Source organism: Carassius gibelio, chromosome A12, assembly GCF_023724105.1.
Source record: "Carassius gibelio isolate Cgi1373 ecotype wild population from Czech Republic chromosome A12, carGib1.2-hapl.c, whole genome shotgun sequence".
Classification (NCBI taxonomy): Eukaryota; Metazoa; Chordata; class Actinopteri; order Cypriniformes; family Cyprinidae; genus Carassius; species Carassius gibelio.
The window spans coordinates 2,951,107-2,973,792 of NC_068382.1; the positions used below are offsets into that span (position 1 = coordinate 2,951,107).

Sequence of the window (22,686 nt, forward strand, 5' to 3'; positions counted from 1 at the left end):
GAGGAGGAGTTAAAAAAGTAGGTTTTTAACATAAATCAAAATGGCGGACAGGGATTTCAGGTTTCCTACAAAAATATTGGTATGTCTGTTGTCAGCATGACCCAAATAATATTTTGAGTTTCATTACAATAGCCTAATGCAATCAAAAGTTATTAGCATTTTTGGAAATTTCATAATTAAAGGTTAATCAATGATTTATTACTCTTGACCAATAGTTGGCCCTGTTACCAAATTGATGTGCCGTGGTCAGTGTGAGGTGACAATGGCACATACAAAGTTTGGTGCAAATATGCCATCTTTCCAGCAAATTCGTTCATGCGCTAAACAAAAAATGTTTTGTATATCGACATGAAATCCATAACTTTATGCCAGCTTGGTCTGAATATGTTCCGAGCCAAATTTGGTGAAAATTGAACGAACGATCTAGGAGGAGTTTGAAAAAGTAGGTTTTCAACATGAATCAAAATGGCGGACAGGAAGTTCAGTAGAATTGGTATTGATGTTGTCGGCATGATGCAAGGACTCTATCAACATCAGTCTGATTACAATAGGTTAATGTAAGCAAAAGTTATTAGCATTTTTCTTAATTTCATCATGACTTGTAACGGAGGCCAGCGAGTAGTGCTGTGCAAGTAAACCTCACTCCCCGATCTCAAGAGATGCACTGGTGACAGACACTAGTCTTGTTAGTGCGTCCACCTCCCATGCCGGAGACCTGGGTTCGAGCCCCGCTTGTCGCGAGTGCGAGGAGCGTCGAAGAGGACCCGGGAGAGAGGGGTTATATTGGTGCTGTGACCTGGATGGGAGTGAGGTTTAGGGGGGTGAGTGTAACGGAGGCCAGCGGGTAGTGCTGTGCAGGTAAACCTCACTCCCCGGTCTCAAGAGACACAATGGCGACAGACGCTAGTGGCTGCAGCCATTTAGCCTCCTTGTTAGTGCGTCCGCCTCCCATGCCGGAGACACGGGTTCGAGGACCCAGGAGAGAGGGGTTACACTGCCACAAAACTTTTTGAGTACAATCAGGGCATGAAGCCAAAAAAATTTGTAATTATTTTGTAACGATATGCTAATGCGAAAAATACAGCAAACCTTCTACTTTCCTGCAGCCAACAACTACAGCAGCTGAAGCAAGCACAAAGATACTTCTACTGGCAACACTGGCCTGCACATCCTAGTATTTCAATCCTGTTACTTCTAACCACCTTTTTTTCTTTTCAGTGTCCTCCAGCTCACATAGCAGACATTAGTATAAGGCAACCTCTGCTAGCAGTGCAGGCTACATGGGTCCTTTCTTGCTTACTCGGCATAGGAAGGGGCTCCCCTACCGGTGCAGCAGACCCACGGCTCCTTTTAGTCGCAGGGTGAACCCCCCCCCATCCAAGTTATGTTGCATGCTCAAAGGCAGACAGGGATCTCCCTCCCGCAGGCATAGAGCCGCTGGCTCCTTTCGGTCACAGTCAGAGCCCTCCATCAGACTAATCAAACCATGCCTTGCATTTAGTCACAAGGGGGACTCGCCCTTCCAGTGCAGCAGAGCCGCAGCTCCCTTCGGATGCAGCAAGAGTCCCTCATTTTTGACATCCTGCATCATGCTCCTCTCATAGCGGCACGGAGTGCTCGCCAGTAAGACGTTGCGAGCTGCAGCTCTCGTCGAACTCTGCACGGGCCCTCCCGATCGCTCTGTGCTTTTCTCTCTTCTCAGCACGCATATTTTGGGGGGCAACTAAATTTAGCTCTCTGGCTGCTGTCCTATGCCTTTAAGCTTCTTTTGGGGAGTTCTTTGGGTTCAGGCTATGCTCCGGGCCCGGACCCCTCCCCCAGGACAGCACCCCAAAATATGCTTACTATTCGCTTTCAGATTAGATGTAAGGGTGAACTCGTGAAATAGGGTTTTAATAACAAAGTTTGGGAGGAGCACGATCAGATAATCATCCAATTTGGCAAAGGTGCATCTCTTTTAGCTAACCATCTTAACTAGCACAACATTTGTATATATATCCAGCCTTCCTACCTCCTGTCCTACGACAGATTTCCGGCATCCCTCCTCCACCCCCACTCCTCATTCTAATCTATTTTATCCCAAATTAGTGATAGGGAGAGTTCTTTGGGCCCAGACCCCTCCCCCAGGACAGCATGCCAGAATATGCTTACTATTCACTTTCAGATTAGATGTAAGGATGAACTTGTGAAAAGCAGTATGTGGAGCTAATGGAAGAATGTAAGAAACTCAGAGATAAATGTAACGATCTTGAGTCTCACTCCTGACGTAATAATATCCGGCTGGTAGGTGTTGCAGAGAAGGAAAAAAATGGGAGACCCTCCAAATTTATTGCGGAGTTACTTCCAAAACTGCTGGGAGCAGAAAATTTCACCAAACCTATCGTGATCGACCGGGAACACAGGACACTGCGTAAACCGAGAGACGATTGTCCAAGAGCGTTTGTCATCAAGATACATCATTATCAAATGAAATAATTAATAATGAAGCTGGCCAGAGAGAAATCTCTTGAGTATTAAGGTAATAGGGTGCACATTTTCCCAGATCTGTTGGTGGATGTGTTGAGGCAGAGATATCGCTTTAGCGAAATAAAGACGAAATGCAAGAATCCTGGCATCAAGTAGGGCATTCGGTTCCCATTTACACTTATCACTGCAAAGGAATGCAAGACCAAAACTTTTGACACACCAGAGGATGCTGAAGCCTACTTGAAGAAAGTCGTTCAGAACTGGCCTGTGGACTAAGTGAAGCGAACTTGCCATTTTAAGGCAGACTTAAACTATTTTAATTAAATTATTTAAGGGTCAAAGTAACAAAGGACAATTAAAAGATGTATTGCTTTGTTTTATTACAACGGAGGAGGATGGCTTTTTTTCCCTTCTTTTTCTTTTCTGGGATACGGAAGATTACGTTGCATTGGTGTCAGTCACATACTCATTTAGTTTTTTTTTGTAGTACAATCTGTATGACTTGTACTTATATAACATCTTTGAAAGAGGGCAGGGGTGAGGTTTTGTTTCTGACACTTATAGTGGAACATATTGCGATTATTAATGTTTCCATGTTTATGAAAAGCAAAAAAAAATTAAAAAATAAAATATATATATATATATATATATATATAATAACACCTTATAATAAAACATTATAACATTCTCAAAAATCATTAGAAAATGTATTTAAAATGTATTCATAGAAAGTTAATTTCAAATGTGAGATATTGTATAGGCTTCAGCCTAATGCATAAAAAAAGGGGGCTTTCATTTCGATCTACAGTCTAATGCACGTTTTTGAATGAAAAATCCGGAGCTTGGCTGTTGGTCCTCTGCACAATGCTGGACGTTTATGACACTTTATTCACTTCACAATTTACTCTGACTCAAGCCATTACAAATAAATAAATCCTTGAACAAAATAAGATGTGAGAAATCATGAATAATAGGATAAAATTGCGCCATGAAAAACTATAAATCATCCAAAAAGTAGGATATTAACTTAGAATATTTAGATTAAATTTAAGGTGTGCATTATGCCATAAAATTGAAAGCGATTGAAAAGTTGAGTGTTATAAAATAGGCCTTGTTCTAGCACATATGTTGGTACTATAGTCACATTAATGTCACAAATTATGAAAGGCTTGAAACTTAAATTTAATAATTTGCTGATTTTCAGCAGGTCACACATGGGCCTACTTATTCGTTATCTAGCCTTTTTTAACAGATTGTATTCCCATATACAGAGCCCATGACATGCTGAAAATTATCTACATGAATTAAGAAATGTAGCACTTTTTATTGTTCTTTTGTATTAATTAAAACATATTTAAAAAATAATTAATCTACTAAAAAAATAAATAGATTAAATAATAAATAAATAAAATAATACAGATAATAAAGTACAGTAAGTATTGAATACAGACTTTGGCCGTGTGAGAGACTGGGGGAATCTTCAATATTTAAAAAAAAAATTATAGAATTTTTAAATTTAATTAGAAAACAAATCCCGTTCAAATCCCGTATTATGGTGTCGTTTTTTTTTTTTTTTTTAAATATAAATAATTAAATAATATAGAAAACTGTTTCATTTATTAAAATAGTTAAGTTTTTGTTTGTAATAGCAAAGTGATTATGTTTTGTTTAGTTTTTTTTATTAAGAAAAATTTTTGGAACATTTTTTGTTTGTTAAATATATGATTTAGGGGTTTTTTAAGTCATGACCATGCTGTTATGCTGTCACCATGCTGCAATATGGTGACATGTCAATCAGCTAATCAACTCAAAACACCCTCAAAGGTTTCCTGAGCCTCCAAAATAGTCTCTCAGTTTGGTTCACTAGGCTACACAATCAAAGGGAAGACTGCTGATCTGACAGTTGTCCAGAAGACAATCATTGACACCCTTCACAAGGAGGGTATGCCACAAACATTCATTGCTAAAGAAGCTGGCTGTTCACAGAGTGTTTTATCCAAGCATGTTAACAGAAAGTTGAGTGGAAGTGTCACAGTATCTGGTCTGTGTTTCCCTGGGTGTCCACTAGTGGTCTCACTTCCCCATAGTCACCCCACTGCAGGCACTACATTTCCCACAAGCCTTTGTCCTATTCATCACTGTTAATTGCACTCAACCGTCTCCAGTTTCATCATTTGCACCTGTCTATTTAAACCGGTCTGTTTCAATCTGTTTTATGGAGCCCTTGTTTTCCGTCACCCTGTTTTCTCACGTTCCCTGTTTTTTTGTTTCTTGTTTTTGGACTGCCTTCCCTGTTATTGACCTCTAGCCTGTTTTGGATTTTGTTATTGGATCATCCCATTAAACACTGCAATTGGATCTTTGGTTTCCTGTGTGCAATCGTTACAGAAGGACTCCATCATGCCTAGATCCAGCGGTGTGGGATTACATATCAATTACCCAGCCACCATAGGGGAGCGGATGGGGAGACTTTCAAAATTAACCACCCTCCGTCAAAAGGGGAGTGAGATGATTGGGAGATGAAGGAGCTAGAGATCCTGGATTACCTACAACATCGGTCTCAGTGGGACCCCCCAGCCATCCCTGTCTCTCCAGGTGTGAATCCCGACTCTAAACCTGTGTCTCCAGACAGGAGCACCGCCAGCCCAGCACCACTGCACAAGGTGGTCACCAGCCCAGCGTCACTACACAACATGGCCGCCAGCCCACTGTCATAGCACAAGGTGGCCGCTAGGCCAGCGACACTGCACAAGATGGCCGCCAGCCCAGCGCCACAACACCAGGTGACCGCCAGACCAGAGCCACTGCGCAAGATGGCCGCCAGCCCAGTGCCACTGCGCAAGATGGCCGCCAGCCCAGTGCCACTGCGCAAGATGGCCGGCAGCCCAGCGCCACTGCACATGATGGCCGCCGACCCAGCGCCACTGCACAAGGTAGCCACCAGCCCAGCGCCACTGTCACAGTCTCTGGTTTGTGTTCCCTGGGTAAGCACTAGATGTCCTCCTTCCCCACGGTGTCTGTCACTTCCTGAACCACATTCCCCAGGATTTCTGTCTTCCCATTGCACTCAGCTGTCACTAATCATTGATCATTGCACTCAGTCAATTCCCCATTAGCGTTGTCATCTCCCTGTGTATTTATACCCTGTCTGTCTTAGTATTGTCACGGAATCCTTATGGTTATCACGTCCAATTCAAAGTCTTGCTCTTGCAGTGTTTTAGTGTTTGTTTATTTTTGGATTGATACTTTGGTTTTGACCCCTGCCTGGACTGTTTAAGTGTTGGATTAACCCTAAATAAAGACATACCTGCACGTGGATCTCTCGCTGTGTTTTCCTGTATCCCGGTCATGACAGCCACAGCACAAGTTGGTCGCTGGCGAAGCACCACAGCACAAGATGGCCGCCGGCCCAGCGCCACTGCACAAGATGACAGCCACAGGTGACCGTCCAGAGTCGAGTCAGGTTCCCCTTGAACCTCCATAGTCAAGTCAGGTACCTGTTGACCCTCCAGAGTCAGGTCAAGTCACCATTAACACTCGTGAGTCAAGCACTACCAGTTAGACCTCAGGAGTCAAGTCAAAACACCAATGATCTTCATGGGCAAGGTCAAGTCACCTGTGTTCTTCATGGGCAAAGTCAAGTCCCCAATGATCTTCATGAGCTGGTGGGCATATGTCGTGTCTGCTCGGCTGTGGTGGACCTCTGCACTGCGCTGGCGGGCGTCAGTCCCATCTGCTTGGCAGTGGTGGGCTCCAGTTCCATCTGCGCCATCCCAGTGGGCTCCAGTTACACCTGCTCCACCCTGGATTCCTGACCTGTTGGTTCTGCCCTGGGACCATGAACTTTCCATTCCCTCCTGGCCTCTTTGTTTTGTTTTAGTTTTTTCACTTCCTGTCTCTGTTTCGCTCTATGGACCTGGCCCTCCGACACTCCCCCTGGTCCTCTGCTGGTCCACCTCCCTCCTGGTCCTTGTTTTGTTTTTAGTTTTTTTTTTCACTTCCTGTCTCTGTTTCCCTCTATGGACCTGGCCCTCCGTCCCTCCCCCTTATCCTTCACCAGTCCACCTCCCTCCTGGTCTTTGTGTTCCTTTGTTTGTTCTTGTGTTTGATGGAGCATCTGGTAGCTGCTCCTTAGAGGAGGGGGTAATGTCACAGTGTCTGGTCTGTGTTTCCCTGGGTGTCCACTAGTGGTCTCACTTCCCCATAGTCACCCCACTGCAGGCACTACATTTCCCACAAGCCTTTGTTCTATTCATCACTGTTAATTTCACTCTGTCTCCACTTTCATCATTTGCACCTGTCTATTTAAAATGGTCCATTTCTATCTGTTTCATGGAGCCATTGTTTTCAGTCACCCGGTTTTCTCGTGTCCCCTTGTGTTTTCTTGTTTCTTGTTTTTGGACTGCCTTCCCTGTTATTGACCTCTAACCTGTTTTGGATTTTGTTATAGGATTACCCCAGTAAACACTGCAATTGGATGTTTCGTCTCCTGTGTGCAATCGTTACAGAAAGAAAAAAGTGTGAAAGAAAAAGATCCTCAACCAACCAAGAGAACCACTTCTTTATAAGTATTTTTAAGCAAAATTGATTCAAGAATTTGAGTGAACATCACAAGGAAATTATCTGAGGATGGGGTCAAGGCATGCAGACATGTCAAGTAATTTGGCTACAGTTGTCGGATTCCTCTTGTTAAGCCACTCCTGAACCACAGACAATATCAGAGCTAAGGAGAAGAAGAACTGGACTGTTGCCCAGTGGTCCAAAGTACTCTTTTCAGATAAGAGCATTTTTTGTATTTCATTTGGAAACCATGGTTGTAGAGTCTGGAGAAAGGGTGGAGAAGCTCATAACCCAAGTTGCTTGAAGTCCAATGTTAAGTTTCCACAGTCTGTGATGATTTGGGGTGGAATGTCATCTGCTGGTGTTGGTCCATTGTGTTTTTTATTTTAAAACCAAAGTCACTGCACCTGTTTACCAAGAAATTTTGGAGCACTTCATGCTTCCTTCGGCTGACCAGCTTTTTGAAGATGCTAATTTCATTTTCCAGCAGGATTTGGCACCTGCCCACATCGCCAAAAGCACCAAAAGCTGGTTAAATGACCAAGGTGTTGGTGTGTTTGACTGGCCAGCAAACTCACCAGATTTGAACTCCATAAAGAATCTATGGGGTATGGTCAAGAGGAAAATGTAAAACAAGAGACCGAAAAATCCAGATGAGCTGAAGACCACTGTCAAAGAAATCTGAGATTCCATACCATCTCAGCAGTGCCAAAAACGTATAACCTCCAAGCCATGCAATTAAAGCAAAAGGAGCCACTACCAAGTATTGAGTATGTTACGTGCCTCCCTGGTCTAGGGTCAGGGATGGCAGCAACAAGGAAATTTTTAAACAAGGTAGAAAACAACTTTTCTACCGACCACCTGGAGACCTTCTCTCCTGTCCCAGCATGCCACAGAAAACCACACAGACTTGTCACAGTCTAGAATTTTGGTTTATTTAACAAACTCAAAGAAAGATGCTTAGCATGGAGCAAAATAAACTTCAGGAGGGGACCAGGCCAAAATAACAAACATAACAGATCTAACTTACAAAAAGGAGTACTTTCTAATCTCTCAAAACAAAATCCAAAAATAAACAACAAAAGTCTTACCTTACTCCCTTTCTAGCCAAAAACAGGTGAAAACATGGACAATAAAAGAAATGGCGTCCTCCTCCCTACGGCTCCAAAATTAATTAAACTGTCACCTTAAGGTGTAACCTTGCGAGCTTACTTGTACAAAAACAAATAAACCACAACTCTCCAACGTTTCAAACTGTATACACCGACAACAATGTAAACAGACAACTAGCACACATGCTATGGTCTGGGGCAGGTGAAAAGTCTCCAGAGGCAGCAAAGGCCAAGAAGGGGCACACTTCAGATGGAGTCTTCAGCTTTTATCCACAAGCTTCCCCCTCCAGCAGCCAATCAGAGCAACCAGGTGATTGACAATCAAAACCTGCTGATCTTCCTTAAGCTTTTGGATGGCGTAGAGAGAATAGAGAGACAAAATACTGCCAAAACAAACCGTAAATCAACATGGTAGCAATAATTAAATACTGCACAAATAACACCTTAGAACGTAACAAGTACATGTACAATAAATTAACATACTTTCCAGAAGGCCAACAATTCACTAAATTATTATTGGTCTTATGAAGCATTATAATTTGTTGAGATGGTGAATTGGTGTCTTTTGTTAAATGTGAGCCAAAATCATCACAATTAAAAGAATCAAAGACTTAAACTACTTCAGTCTGTTTGCACTGAATTTATTCAATGTATGAGTTTCACGATTTGAGTTGAATTACTGAAATTGACTTTTCCACGACATTCTAATTTATTGAGATGCACTTGTATATTGCTTATGTACAAACATATCATATATACTATCATTTAGATCATCAGAAGACAAATTCATACATAAACATGGTAAGATTGCATATAGGTAAGATTACATAAACGAGTGGTTCTCTCATAAGCATTCATAAAACAATAAAATTCAACAGACAATATACAAGAACAGCAATAATATACACAAACACCTATGTATGTTCATTCAAAGAGAGGTTTTCTTATGAACTTATTAGAGAAGAGTCCCTTTTTATGGGCATTATGTTTCTGTTTTTGAGACACTTGAGTTAAGAGTTGCTTTGCCACATTCTTGGTAGCCATAAACTAGCATTATCAGATCGTGTGTCTTTGGTTGCTATGGAACCAGAGGCCTTTTCTGGCTTTTTTGAGGTGATAGTTGCATTTTGGCGGAAGGGTCCATAGACCCTTTGGTTAGATGAAGGAATGTTAGATATTATTTGTTAAATATAACAAATAGTTGTGTGTCTGATTGGTCCAAATGCTACAGCTACAAACAATTATTTAAATTTTCTGTACAGAATAAGGTAGAAAATAAACTAGTTTCTGTATTGTAATAAATTATATGTCAATTAGCACTGCATCAATCATACATTGTATTTATTTATTTATTATGTATTTTTATCTTAACGTTTCATCAGTTCATTCTGCTTTTTATTCAGCTTAGCTGCATATAGGCCTATAGCCTGGCACAACTGCTTTCGACTGCTCATGTAACACTGTCGGTAAGATTTTACAGAAAATTACAGAAAAGTAAAACTACTTCACTTTAGCATCACTGGCCATGACAAAATTTATCAGTGATACAAACGGAGCGAGAGCGCAATCCTGTGAAAGTCTTGGGCGGTAAATAGTGGCGCGTGTGAAGGAGAGATGCAAGGGCAAACAATTTTCAAGGTCTCCATTAATTCATGCATGTAGTAATTTAATGTGTATATATTTTGAAAGCAATGAATTGCCATAAAAAAAACTACTATTCTGCTATAACTACTAAATAATGATTAATTCAATTCTTACTAATTTAAATCGATTACTGTCCGAAATGATTGATTCACGATTTAAAAAAATAATGTTTCAAGATCGATGCACATGCATAGTCAGGGGTATGTAATCGATGCATCAATAAAATACACCACTATTGTTTAAATGATTATACGTTTTGAGAGTCGAAATTACGACTGGACTTGAGGAGAACTGTGATGGTGAGAATGGTGACTTCATTATTCCCTATTTGTTGGTTACTACGAGTTATGCTGTCATGACATTAGGGGCCTTACATGGGAGCCCCAATAACCTCTGAGTTTAAGAGAAAATGTCTATGAGAATTGGCGAATGGATTTTGTATGCCAAGCCACCCCCCTGTACACACGGGTATATAAGGCAGCAGTGTGCATTCAATCATTCAGATTTTTGCTTCAGAGCCGATTGATTGTATGAGAGTGCAATTCACAAAGCCATTTCACCTCAGAGGGCTGTTCCGGGTTGGCGTTACAGTGTGTACACCGGTGTGCCTGATTCAGTGATTCTCCTGGAAGTTTCAACTAAAAGAGCAATTTCCTCTAAAGGAGCAAATCGCAGATGACCCTCTTGTTTGAGTTTGATTCCTGTCCTTTGATGATGGCCATGAGTGCTGTCTTCATGTCTGGACATAAAGCACACCGAAGATGCGTTCACAGATGGTTCATGCCCACAACTGCAAGTGCATGACCATAAGAATGGTGCGATCGTGTCTCTCCTTTCTTAAAGGGAAAGGAGCAGACCCCTATGTCACTACCCATCCCGGTTACTCTGCTCCAAGCATAGAACTGCCAGCTAGTGCTTTGAGAGATATGAGGATTACAGTGAGAACTAATCTGCGAGGGCCAGTCCCCACGGATTGTTGTCCCACTGGCGAAGGATGCAATCGACCCAGTCCCTCCATCCAAGATAAAGCAGGGGATCTATAGCCCTTAATTCACCATGCCCAATAAAACCGGTGGCTTTCATCCATTCATGGATTTGTAAGTCTTGAATCGGGCCCTTCACAAGTTTCTGTTCATGATATTGATGAAGAAGCACATCCTCAGATGCATTCAACCTCAAGATTGGTTTGCAGTGGTTGATCTGAAGGATGCGTACTTTCACGACTGGATTCTTCTTCGACACAAACTTTTTCTATATTTTGCATTTGATTTGTAAATATACAGAGAGGGAAATTGCAGTAGCCAAGGCGAGCTGACTGATGTTATCAAGTACGCTGCTGTTTACAGAATTACCGGATTTGTGTCATTGTAGACATCACACTCTATAAACTATAAAAAGCTATTAAAAAAAACTATAAAATAATTTCACCGGTCCGTCATTATGTTTCATCTAGTTACCATGTAAGTACACAGGTATTAGGGACACAATATAAAGTCGGGTAGAGCATTCTTCCATCTAAGAAACATCGCCAAGCTACAAAACATGTTTCCTGTTTCTGATGCAGAAAAGCTAGTTCATGCATTCATGACCTCTAGACTGGACTACTGCAATGTACTGCAAGGTGGCTGTCCGGCATCTTTAATAAACAAGCTACAAGTAGTCCAAAAGAAATGTCTAGGATTCGTACCAGGTCTAGAAAATATGATGAAATTACCCCAATTTTACAGTCTCTGCACTGGCTACCTATTAAGTTTCAGTATCAGTTAAAAAATATTAAAACTTACCTATAAGGCCCTTAATGGTTTAGCTTCTGTGTACCTAACTAGTATTCTGCTTTGCTACGATCCATCACGCTCCCTAAGATCACAGAACTTAGGACTTTTGGTAGTACTTAGGATAACAAAATCCACTAAAGTGTGTAGGGCTGTGAATCTTTGGGTAGGCAGTGAATCAATTTGTTTAATGATTCATAGGTTTTTGATTAGATTCAAGAATGATTTTTGTATATTTCGAACGATTCAATTCGATTCACAATTACATTTGATTCAATTAGATTATAATGATTTGATTCTGTATCCTTTAAGTGCATTCACAGGATTATTTAAATGCTTCCCCTAAATTCCTCATCTCCTGTTTCCAAAATGCATCACAAAGTATTTGAGAAAGCTATAAACTAATTCCACCGGCCCGTCAGTGCGTTCCAAGTGCGATGCATCTGCAGCAGTGCAGAGATCATTCACAAACCGAGTAGCGGACTCCAAACGCGTCCTGTGTGAAAGCACAATGAATATGAGTCCTTGCTGCTTCAGCACCACATACGTAATGCACACAGACTGCATACTCACTGCAGACAGGAGTATGTGAGAAACAGGCATGTGTCTTGTAGAGGTTTCCATTGGGAAGCTTCTTAAAAAAAAAAATCCCTGAAACAAACCCGGCGGCTTCAGCTGCATCCATGTTATCACATCACGTTTGATGTGGTAATTTCATAGTAGGCATACACACAGGTTCGAAGACTAGTTCTCGCCCCTACAGTGCAAATAGACCCAGCTCTCAACCCAACTTTGAGGATAAATTAACGGCGATATTTTTTTTAATCGCCCAATAAAAGTTTCCTGTCAACGCAGCATGTTAACACAGATAACGGCCCACCACTAATATATATATATATATATATATATATATATATATATATATATTAAATTTGTTTGTTTGTTTTTTACAAGGAATTCTCTTCTTTTCATTACTTTTAATTTGTTGTAAGAAGTCAAATATCAATCATTTGTAATCAATATTTTTTCCTGATTTCCTGCAATTTTACGATTGTTTTATATACTACATTTAATTAGCAATTATTTAATTTTTCTGCATAGAATAAGGTAGAAAATATACTTTATAGTTTCTGTACTGTAATAAATTATGTCAATTAGCACTGTATAATTCATATATTGTATATATTTATTGTGGTTTTTTTTTTCTGTTTTTAAAAAGCTTAATTTTAGCTGCAGATAAAACCTGGCATGTCTTTGAGACCGAGATCACTTCTCTTTCAGTGTGAAAACTTCTTTATCTCATTTTCACTGAGAGAAAATGCGCCCGTTGTCTGTTTGCTAAAGCAACGAATGCTACTTTCATGCATCTGATTATCAGATAATCGTCGTTGTTAATGCTGTGGTTATTTTAAGTTTACTTTGTACAGTCAGTTCATCAGCATTGTTTAAACACATTTATCATCCAGTGGAACTGTGCGTATGATTTAGACACTTACATTTCTGCTCCGTCCATGCAATAAATACGCAGCTTTTGTTTGCTCAAGTAACGCCATCGGTAAGATGCAGAGAGCCATTGAAAAACTACAGAAAAGTAAAGTAAACGACTTCACTTTAGGATTACTGGCTTCGAGTCCCAAGGAGCGATCACACATCAGCTGCGTCAGAGACGGGTGTTTTCGGGTGTTAATAGTGGAGCGTGTGAAGGATAAATGAGAGGCATGAACACTGGTCAAGGTCTCTATTAAATTGTGCTTGTAGTAATTTAATGTGTATATATTTTGAAAGCAATGAAAGTAATAGCAATCGCGATTCATTCGATTCTAAGCATTTTAAATCGATTACTGTCCGGGATCGGTGATTCACGATTCAAAAATCATGTTTCAAAATTGATTCATATGCATTGTGAGGGTTTGTAATCAATACATCGAGAAAACGAGTGAATTGTTACACCCCTAGAGGTAGAGCATTTTTGCATTTGGCTAACAAATTCTGTAATAGCCTTACTGATAATGTTAGGGGTTCAGACAAACTCTCTCTGTTTAAATCTAATGGAGACACATCTCTTTGGCCAATCATTCAAATAATGCATCTCATAATCTTGGATTGCAGTCAAATCTGATCAAATGCGCATTATCATTCTTAAGCTTGGGTTAAAAAAAATATATTTTACTTGGTTGGAACAGCAGCTATACTAATTATGTTTCTGTTCTTGCCATGGGATATAACTAGGACTAACACAAGCTTCCGTCTGGATCCAGAACACCAAAGAAGAGATTATGCCAACCCCTCAGAGGACCTAAGATGATGCCAACCCTGAAACAACATAAAGAACTACCAAATTTTGCTTTAAGTTAGACTGCATCATAATAATTGTTATTAATAGCATCATCTGTTCGATTATGTCTTTAATTGATTGTTCCGTACATTTCTGCCATATATACATAAACTGACAGTAACCACTGATAAGCTACTACTAAATATTAATATTTAGTAAGTAAATATTTAACGATTTGTATAGTTAAAAACACTATACAAATAAAATTGTATTTAATTGAACTAAATTGAAAGAGGAGGCATTCTAGCCGGGAAAGAGAAAATATGTCTTCTGGAATGACACTTTGGTTATTGTTACACACAGAAGACACAGTGAGGTAATGAGTGGAAGATCAGATGGGCAAGCTCCTCCTTAAAAATTGTTTAGGAGCTCCATTTCATTGAGTCAGATGTTGATTTACTAATTCCACTGACAAAGTTTATTCAGTCAAGGATTTATTAGATTGACCTTGGTCATAAGTATCATTTGTTTATGAATCTGACTGCGTTGGTCATCCCGTACATTTTTAATTCAATAAAAAAGAAACAGCTCAGTAGAGTCATTTATTCATGAACTGGACTATGGTGGTCAAGTTGTTTGTTTTTGTGTGCAGCTAGTGAGGACAAAACAGTAGAAATACTTTTTTTTCCTTAAATTTGTTGCAAGCTTACTATCAGTGGGCATTATGTAAGTTCAAAAATCTTATCTCCTCTGGGCATCAATCATGCACTGATTCAAGCAAGAGCCATTAGTTAGAATTTTTTTTTTTTTTTTTTTTTTTTACTAGATTTTATGTAGGTTTCAACAAGATTTTATCAAAGATGATCCATAAATGTCATATATATATGTTTTTTTTTTTTTAACCTGTATTTAATAGCTTAAATGTTCATTAGAATTTTTTTATTTTTTTTGTTAATAAGTCTATAATGAACCCACCATAAGAAACACTTACTAAAGTAAAAAGCACTAGCCCTGGTCTTCCTAAAGAAGTTTGAGTGACCTATAACATGTTATGTTGTACACTACTGAAGAATGTGGCCTTGAGAGTAACATCACAACCCTTCATATGTGGTATAACACAATCAAATTCATTGTACCTCAGAATCCAGCAACTACTTACCCTACAAACAAAGCATTGAGGATGCCACAGAACACTTAGAGCTGAGATGTAATTCTCCATGATGGGCTGGGAACAACCTTGACAACGAGAGGCAAAGAGGGCCAGAAAACACTTCTGGCAGTACTGCTTGCCATCACGGTCATGAAAACCTGAGGAGAAGAAGCATAATCTGTCATCTTTGAGACTTACAATCACTAGGCACTAAGATACTTCCTAATAATTATTTAAAAAATTAAATAAAAACTCAAGAAACCTGGCACTATTATTACTTGTATAATAAATGGCTTGGGCTAATTTATGAGGCAATGAAGATGAACCAATAATGCAATAATGGAAAACACTATCTTAGTAAATTAGTTTGTTCAGAAAGTACATTAAATGGTTTAAAAAATGTTCTAGATGTCTATTCACAGTCAACCAATTTCAGCAAAAAATGTCATTAGCTCTATTCAGATGGTAATTGTTTCTCAAGTAGACATAAGTTAAAATAGATTTACATGGCAATTCAGTGATAAAACTCATGGATTCAGATGGCAATTTAGCAAAAGTATTTTGGAAAAGCCAGCATCATACTACGATTAACAGTTAACCGTGAAATGTACTGAACACATGAATAAATTAGCACTGACATGCATGACTGGGTAGTTTGCTAAAAATAAACTGAATACATTTTCCTCTGACATCAGGATCCTTCAGCAGCATACACAAAAACATTGTTTTTCCACAGCCAGGAATGGCACATCATATATCTGGCATCACAATTTTATTGTAAATACAGTAACTACTCCTTCAGACCCACTCTCTGCACATTGACTTAACACCTGTGAGCGTGACAATGATGCGTAGTTGTCTTGTGCTGCTGGAGGTGGTCATATGCAAATGATGAGGGTCATTAGATGAGGTTTATTACACAGATGCTTTTTTACTGATGATAAGGACATTTAAGTTATGAAACTTGCAGGATGTATTAAGCATTCAGAGAACTCTTCTATGTCAAAAGATCAAGGGAAATGTTGTTTTCTCAAGTCATGACCCCTTTTAAATCTCCTGTTTAAAATAGGAAAATAGAGGTGCTATAGTTTAAATGTTTTTCTGTCTTGTATTTTATCTCACAATATGATGGATGTCAATAAAAATTGTGAGATTAGCAGAAATAAATGAATGCAACCTCTTATTTACATAAGGTAAACATAAAGCTGCTTGGTTTAAAATTTGATGTATGTAATTGTAGGACTATATAATACATATTTTAAACTGTATTGCATACCTACTTCTGCCATAATAATGCTTTTAAAATGCTTTTCTTGTCTTTCTTCTTTTTGTTCTTAAACAGCTTCCACTTGCTTTGGTGGAGCAGTTACCATATTTGGCAGTTGTCAAAAAGGATATAAACAATGAATTTTGAATCAATTTATTCTTGTAAACTCAGAGAAGTTGATTCGGAGGGCAATAAAATTACCACACAAATCTGTTGATTGTCAAAAATAAGTAGTTAATTCAGCAAGGAATTTTATACAAGATGATGGGATTAAAAACACAGGCATTCCAGATTCGGACAGCAATAAAATCACTTGGGTCTCCATGAGAAACAATTACCATCCAAACCACTGAGCCCCTTTCCAAAAAATCTAAATCCAATGTGTTCCTGACGTCTGTTCTTCTGATCTACACTTGCTGCTTTTTTGTTTTGTTTTGTTTTTAACCAAGAAAAAGTAAAATGAGTGAACAAGTTTAGAAATGTGGGGTCATTATATTACTCCTAACATCAAATCTCTGCATCATTTGTTAAGAACTGGAGCAACCTTGGTCAGCCCTTCAGGGACAGTTTCACAGTGAAAATTGTCCTCTTCCCCTTAAAGGCTCTCTTTAGGGGGAGGGGAGCCAGGCGAATACACCCTGTAGCTCAGGACCTTCTTGAAATGTAATTGGAATCACAGGTGGATCTGGTTGAGGAGCTTGGGACAGGTCTTTCAGTTTGCCAATTCTCTCTCGCCAGTTAAAAGGCGTTAACACTAAATCCAGAAGCCTGATCGCCGGTTTCTTCCGGACCGACTGAGAGCATGTTGCTTGCCTGCTCTAGTCCTGAGGAACTAGATGTGACTGGAGTTGAGAAAGACTTTGTGAATGAGGCTCCCTCCTTCCCAGCCCCTGCGTATCAGGAGATATCCTGAACTTCATGGCCTACACCATCACCAGACTGTCTCTGGATTGGTCAGTGGAGAAACAGGAAATAGATAACCAGTAACAGGCCTCCTGCAAGCCTTCCATTTCTCCCAGAGCTCCACAAAGTAGTGTTGAAATCCTGAGAGAAACCATTTTCTACCTATGTTTTCCACCCCTTCCAATCCCGATCCAATTGCTCTAATTTAAAGAGGTTGGAGGGACATGGGACATGGGTGCACAAGGTTGCTCCGGATGGAAGAATCAGGGATTTACCTTAGATGTCAGTTATAATCATCAAAATTAAAAGAAATAAACATTTGAAATATATCAGTCTGTGTAATGAATGAATATTAGTAAAATAAAAACAAAAAAACTTTTTGATGATATTCTAATTATATGACCAGCACATGTATGTGTTATTATGTTTTTATGCTTAAACCCAGGTAATAAAAGATTATTCAGGACAATATGGTTCTAAATAGAACTGTGTAAAAAGGACCATCTTTTTAGAGTATATGTCACCACAATATTCAGAAGATAGTCAACACAAATGTCACCTGGACAAACAAGTGCACTGTTGTAGGTCTTTGGGAACCCTGGGAGTATTTCGAAAAATCGGCTACAGGGAAGGAACAAAGATGTGGTAAGGCTAATTGTTGTCAAACATCTGGCATCAATCGGCACATGGAACTCAAGAACACTTTAGAAAAATGGAAGCCTTGAATTACTTGTCAACCAACAATTGACAAGTGTTTCAGATGAGACATTAGTGGTCTATCTGAGGTATGCAGAACAAAACAAGGCATAGTAGAACATGCTGGACATAAGCTCTTGTACTCAGGTGAAGAAAAGATGTATCAAGGAGGTGTAGGTCTTCTTCACTGGTCAGGATTATAGCATCACTATTATCCAAGCACATCCAAGTAGCAAATACTACCCATACAACACTGTGTATGACTAGGTGCTGCTGATTGGTTTGGGGTGCTGTTGAGTGGTTTGTGATTGTAGCTCCATGTTTGGCTTTTCTGTTGAATCTTACGATCACTCTCTCTTGTTTAACGTAATAAAATCTAACTTCTAAATTCCCACCATATTTCTGATATTATCTATCAAACTAATCTGATTAATTTGATTGTTTGCTTTTATTCTAAAACTGCACGTGCAGAGCGTGTGCAGCGCATTAGCATTCGTAAGCCGGTTAGCATGTCATTTGCATTTCCAAACTTAAATAGAGGATAGTAAGAATGTGAGGGCTGCAAATATTAGATATTGGATAGGACTAAGTCAAGGCATCCTGTACATTTTTCGATTCCGGTAACAATGCCACTGCAGCAGGGCCACTGGGTGACTGTGGGCGTCATAGTCATGGGTCAAAACGCTGCTCATCTGTTCCGATCAAAACACCAAACAGGTTCCCACCACTCAGTGATTTACATTACATTTATCTGATGCTTTTATCCAAAGTGACTTACAATTTGTCAACCAACAATCTTATCCACTGCGCCAACACCACCCCACAGTGATGCACCCACTGAGAAACCTGATGAAAGTGCTCTAGTTAATGGCGATTCTATTGTACGGAATGTGAAAATAGAGACACCAGCCACCATAGTCCAATGCTTAATTGGATGAGTTTTTGGGGCAGACCTGAAAAGTGGTGCTCCTGGGGTGGGGCCACTCTTCTCTCTAGAAATATGGCACACAGTCTTAAAGCTTGCAATTGACTAACTGGGGCCCAGGTCAGGAAGCAGACAGACTGGCTAAACCGACAACAAAAATCAGTTAACACTCAGCACACAGAGACTCTTTCATCAAGATATCACACTATAGAGACCGTTGCCTGTTCCTCAAACTAGAATAAAAAATAAAAATAAAAATAAATTAAACACGTACAAACCAATTTACAAAAAAGAAATGTATATAATACAGAGGAACAAAGGATAAAGCTTTGCATATTGAATACCAGGTACCTCTGTTTGTAAATGATATGATCACTGATCATAACCTAGATGTGCTCTGTTTGACAGAAACCTGGCTAAAAACAGATGATTACCTTATTTTAAATGAGTCCACCCCACAAGATTACTGTTTTAAACATGAGCTGCATCCAAAAGCTAAAGGGGGATGTGTTTTATCAGTATATATTTTCAGTATTTCTCAGTGGGCGGGCTTCAAGTATAACTCGTTTGAAGTAATGTTTCTCTCTTTCCTCTTGTTTTTTTGCTCCTCTGTGGTTTCTGCTGCTCCAGCAGCTTTCTGCATGTGTTTTTTTATGTCCTCTTCTCATTTATACCTATTTAATGCAGACAACATAACTGGTGTAGTTACAGCTGGGCCATTAATTAATCAAACATCCGTGCGCCAAATTCAGATGAAGTCATAAAGTTTAAAAAATCTTGATGTCTGTGCTATTTAAAAAAAAAAAAAAAAAAAAAAAAAAAAGTGATGTTTCATTCCATGATGCTCTTCAGTGTTCTCATATGTTTCAGAGAAATGTGCACCAGTGAGGTACGACTGTTACTATAATGACAGCTGCTCTGACACCACAGTTACTAACTGTTACACTATTAAGCGCGATATGAACAGTTTGTGCTACTTAGTTGTGGTTATGCTCCTGTTGTTTCTTTTTTATTTATTTATTTTTGGTCATGTGATGTTCAGGTGGCTGCTGTTTGTGGGTGGATGTTATTTAGTTTAGGTTAGTTAGTGCAGCTGTTAGAGGACCCGGAAGACTAACGGTAAACTTTGTATTTTGTTACCTTTGTTGTAGTTATGTGAGATCAGGATTTTCTTTCTGTTTGTTTTGTTATTTTTACCACCACGCTCTGTTTATGTAAAAAAAATCATAATTTATCATTTATGAAAAAATAATTTCATTAAATTAAATTGTTTTTGCAATGTCACCGTCTATGGTTTTTGTTTGTAATGTGTACCATTTTGGTTTATTACCATGGTCACATAACATAAATTGGGGCTCATTAGCCAGGTTCTGAACCATATTAGGCATATTTGAATAAATCTGATTTTCCCTTTGTGAAAATCTTTTTCTGTGGTGGTCGCACTGCGCGCTGTAAGTGCTCATCAACTGGTTGTGATCACCCTTTGTTCTTTTGTGCCATAGATTTTGGTGACTTTTTTTTCTTGTTAGTGCAATTTTTTTTTTTTTTTTTTTTTGCTCGTTTATAGTTTTTTGTGTAATTTTGCAATGTTTGATTTAGATGCATTTATTATCGCTACTTCCAAGGATATTTTTTTAACATTTACGCTTGATGACCTTGTTAGAAACGCTGGCCACTATAAACTTGAGGTGAGTGGTAGCCCTTCCAAGGCTGAGCTTCAGGATAAGCTTGTGGGAGATTTGCGAGAACTTGGAGTGTTTGGGAAAGTGTTTCCTGTTGTACCTACATTGCCTGACCAGGGTAAGCGTCTTCCTATTGATCCACCTTCACCTAGTAAGGCAGCACTAGAATTGAAACGTTTACAGTTAAGAGAAAAGGAAATTGAGTGGGAACGTGAAAAAACTACAGTATATTGGAGACAGACAGCGCGAGAGCGAAAGAAAAGAGAACACGAATTGAGACTGAAAGATCTTGAGTTTGCGCAGGCATTGCGTATGGAAGAACTCACACTGAAGGCTAGTGAGGCTGGTGCTCTATTCAAAGCAGATCAAGTTGACATAACTCGTAACATTTGCCTTGTTCCACCTTTTAATGAGAACAAAGTTGATAGGTTTTTTGCACATTTCGAACGTGTAGCGACAACATTTATCCCTTATGCATTGTTGGGATTTCGTCCAATAGGGGGTAAAGTTGAGTCTTATTTTGGCCACAACTTTCTCTGTGTTTGAGCTAATGGAATGATTTTTGGTGACAAATCTTATTTTGACCTATATTTTGGGAAAATATTTTCAAAAACTCAACGGTGCACTCTGGGCAAATTCACTACCCTTTTGTTATGTTCGTGGATGAAAACATCCACTAAATTAAACTGCTGTAAAATGTATAAGATAAATATTTAAAAAAATTTTTTTTTACATAAATCTATTAATCAACCTACCAAATGTTTAAAAAAAAAATCACATTTTAACTCTTTATTTACCAAGTTCATAAATGATGTCACTGATTTGGGGGGAAAAACACACAAAACTACATGTTTTCAATTTAAAAAGTGATTGTGGAATGGATATTTTTTTAATTTTCATCACAGTCTTGGGCATGTCAAAGATTAGTCACAAGATTGGCTTTGATGCATTGTTAGTTTTTGTGCAGCATTAGATTTAAAAATCTTCTCCCTAATTTGTTGTTGGTAGCTGTTTTTGCCCCATTGACTTTCATTATAACGACATTTTTTGATTGCAAAGCCATGACACCATATAATCATGCATTTTCGATTGTTTGTGGTTTTCCCTTTTGGGAAGAGGTAAAATTTGTTATTTTTAAAGTTGATCACTGTGTGGGACCATTAACCCTTTAGATAGGCCTGTGCAAAAAAAAGACTTAGTTTCTGGCTTGTAAATGGAGTTATATGGAGTATAACAGCATATTAAAGTGTGTGTGTGTGTGTGTGTGAGAGAGAGAGAGAGAGAGAGAGAGAGAGAGAGAGAGGGTGTGAGAGAGACCTTTGTGCACTTACCTTAATGTATTTGAAAAAAACGAAATATGCACCTCATGCTCTCAGAACTACATGGAGTAAACAATAAAAAAAAAGTGTGTTTATGCACCTGCTGCCTTTTGATGGTGAAAAGTACGGATGGTCTATGTGTGAAATGCTAGTCTTTTCTTGATGGTAAAGCCAGTTTAAAACCTTAAAATCCTGTAAAAAAATCTGTGCCCCAGCTACTGCCCAGGATGACCACTGATGACAATATAGAGGCCTTTCTCCAAATGTTCGAAAACACAGCCACCCAGGAGGGCTGGGAGAGTGATGACTGGGCATGGTTGGTCACCCCTCTCGTCACCAGCAAAGCTCGTCACCAGCAAAGCTGATTACGGCGAGCTAAAAAAGGAAATCCTGTCCCAGCTGGGGTTCTCCTCGGTCTGCGCTGCCCAGCACTTCCATGAATGGGACTATAAACTCCACCTCCCAGCCCGAGCCCAGGCAGCTGAACTGTCCCGCATAACAGGGCATTGGTTGCTCGCCAGAGAGCCCATGGCTGCCCAAGTTGTAGAGAACGTCATCGTGGACCAATTCCTCCGGGCCCTTCACCGGACTCACCAGCAGGCAATTGGGATGCGGAACCCTACCACTATAACCGAGCTCCTCGAGACAGTGGAACTAGCGGATGCTGCCCAACAACGGGACACCGGGGAGCAGTCAAGGCCGTTTCCCCGGTGGGTGGTCCAGGAGGGGCGCACGCCGGAGGGCACCTTGCTACCAGTAGCTAAGCCAGCGGCTCCCTCCCCGAAGGACGAACTGATGCCCACAGCGGACCCTGCATCTCCCATGTGGACGTGGCTGGATCGTACACCGAGGTCTGCCCAAGGGGGCGCTGGAGGCGGAGGTGAAAATTAACGGCCTTCCAGTCCAAGCCCTCCT

The 22,686-nt window shown here is 39.7% G+C and overlaps 1 protein-coding gene across 2 annotated transcripts in view; it reads right to left on the bottom strand.

Moving 5' to 3' along the window:
- The window catches only part of LOC128025682 (transforming growth factor beta-1-induced transcript 1 protein), a 128,911-nt gene that overhangs the window by 10,877 nt on the left and 95,348 nt on the right, over window positions 1-22,686 (bottom strand). For both annotated transcript variants that reach the window (XM_052612178.1, XM_052612179.1), the window contains one exon: window positions 14,989-15,137. In XM_052612178.1, the coding sequence (XP_052468138.1) occupies window positions 14,989-15,137 (149 nt within the window). The remainder of the gene's footprint in view (window positions 1-14,988; window positions 15,138-22,686) is intronic.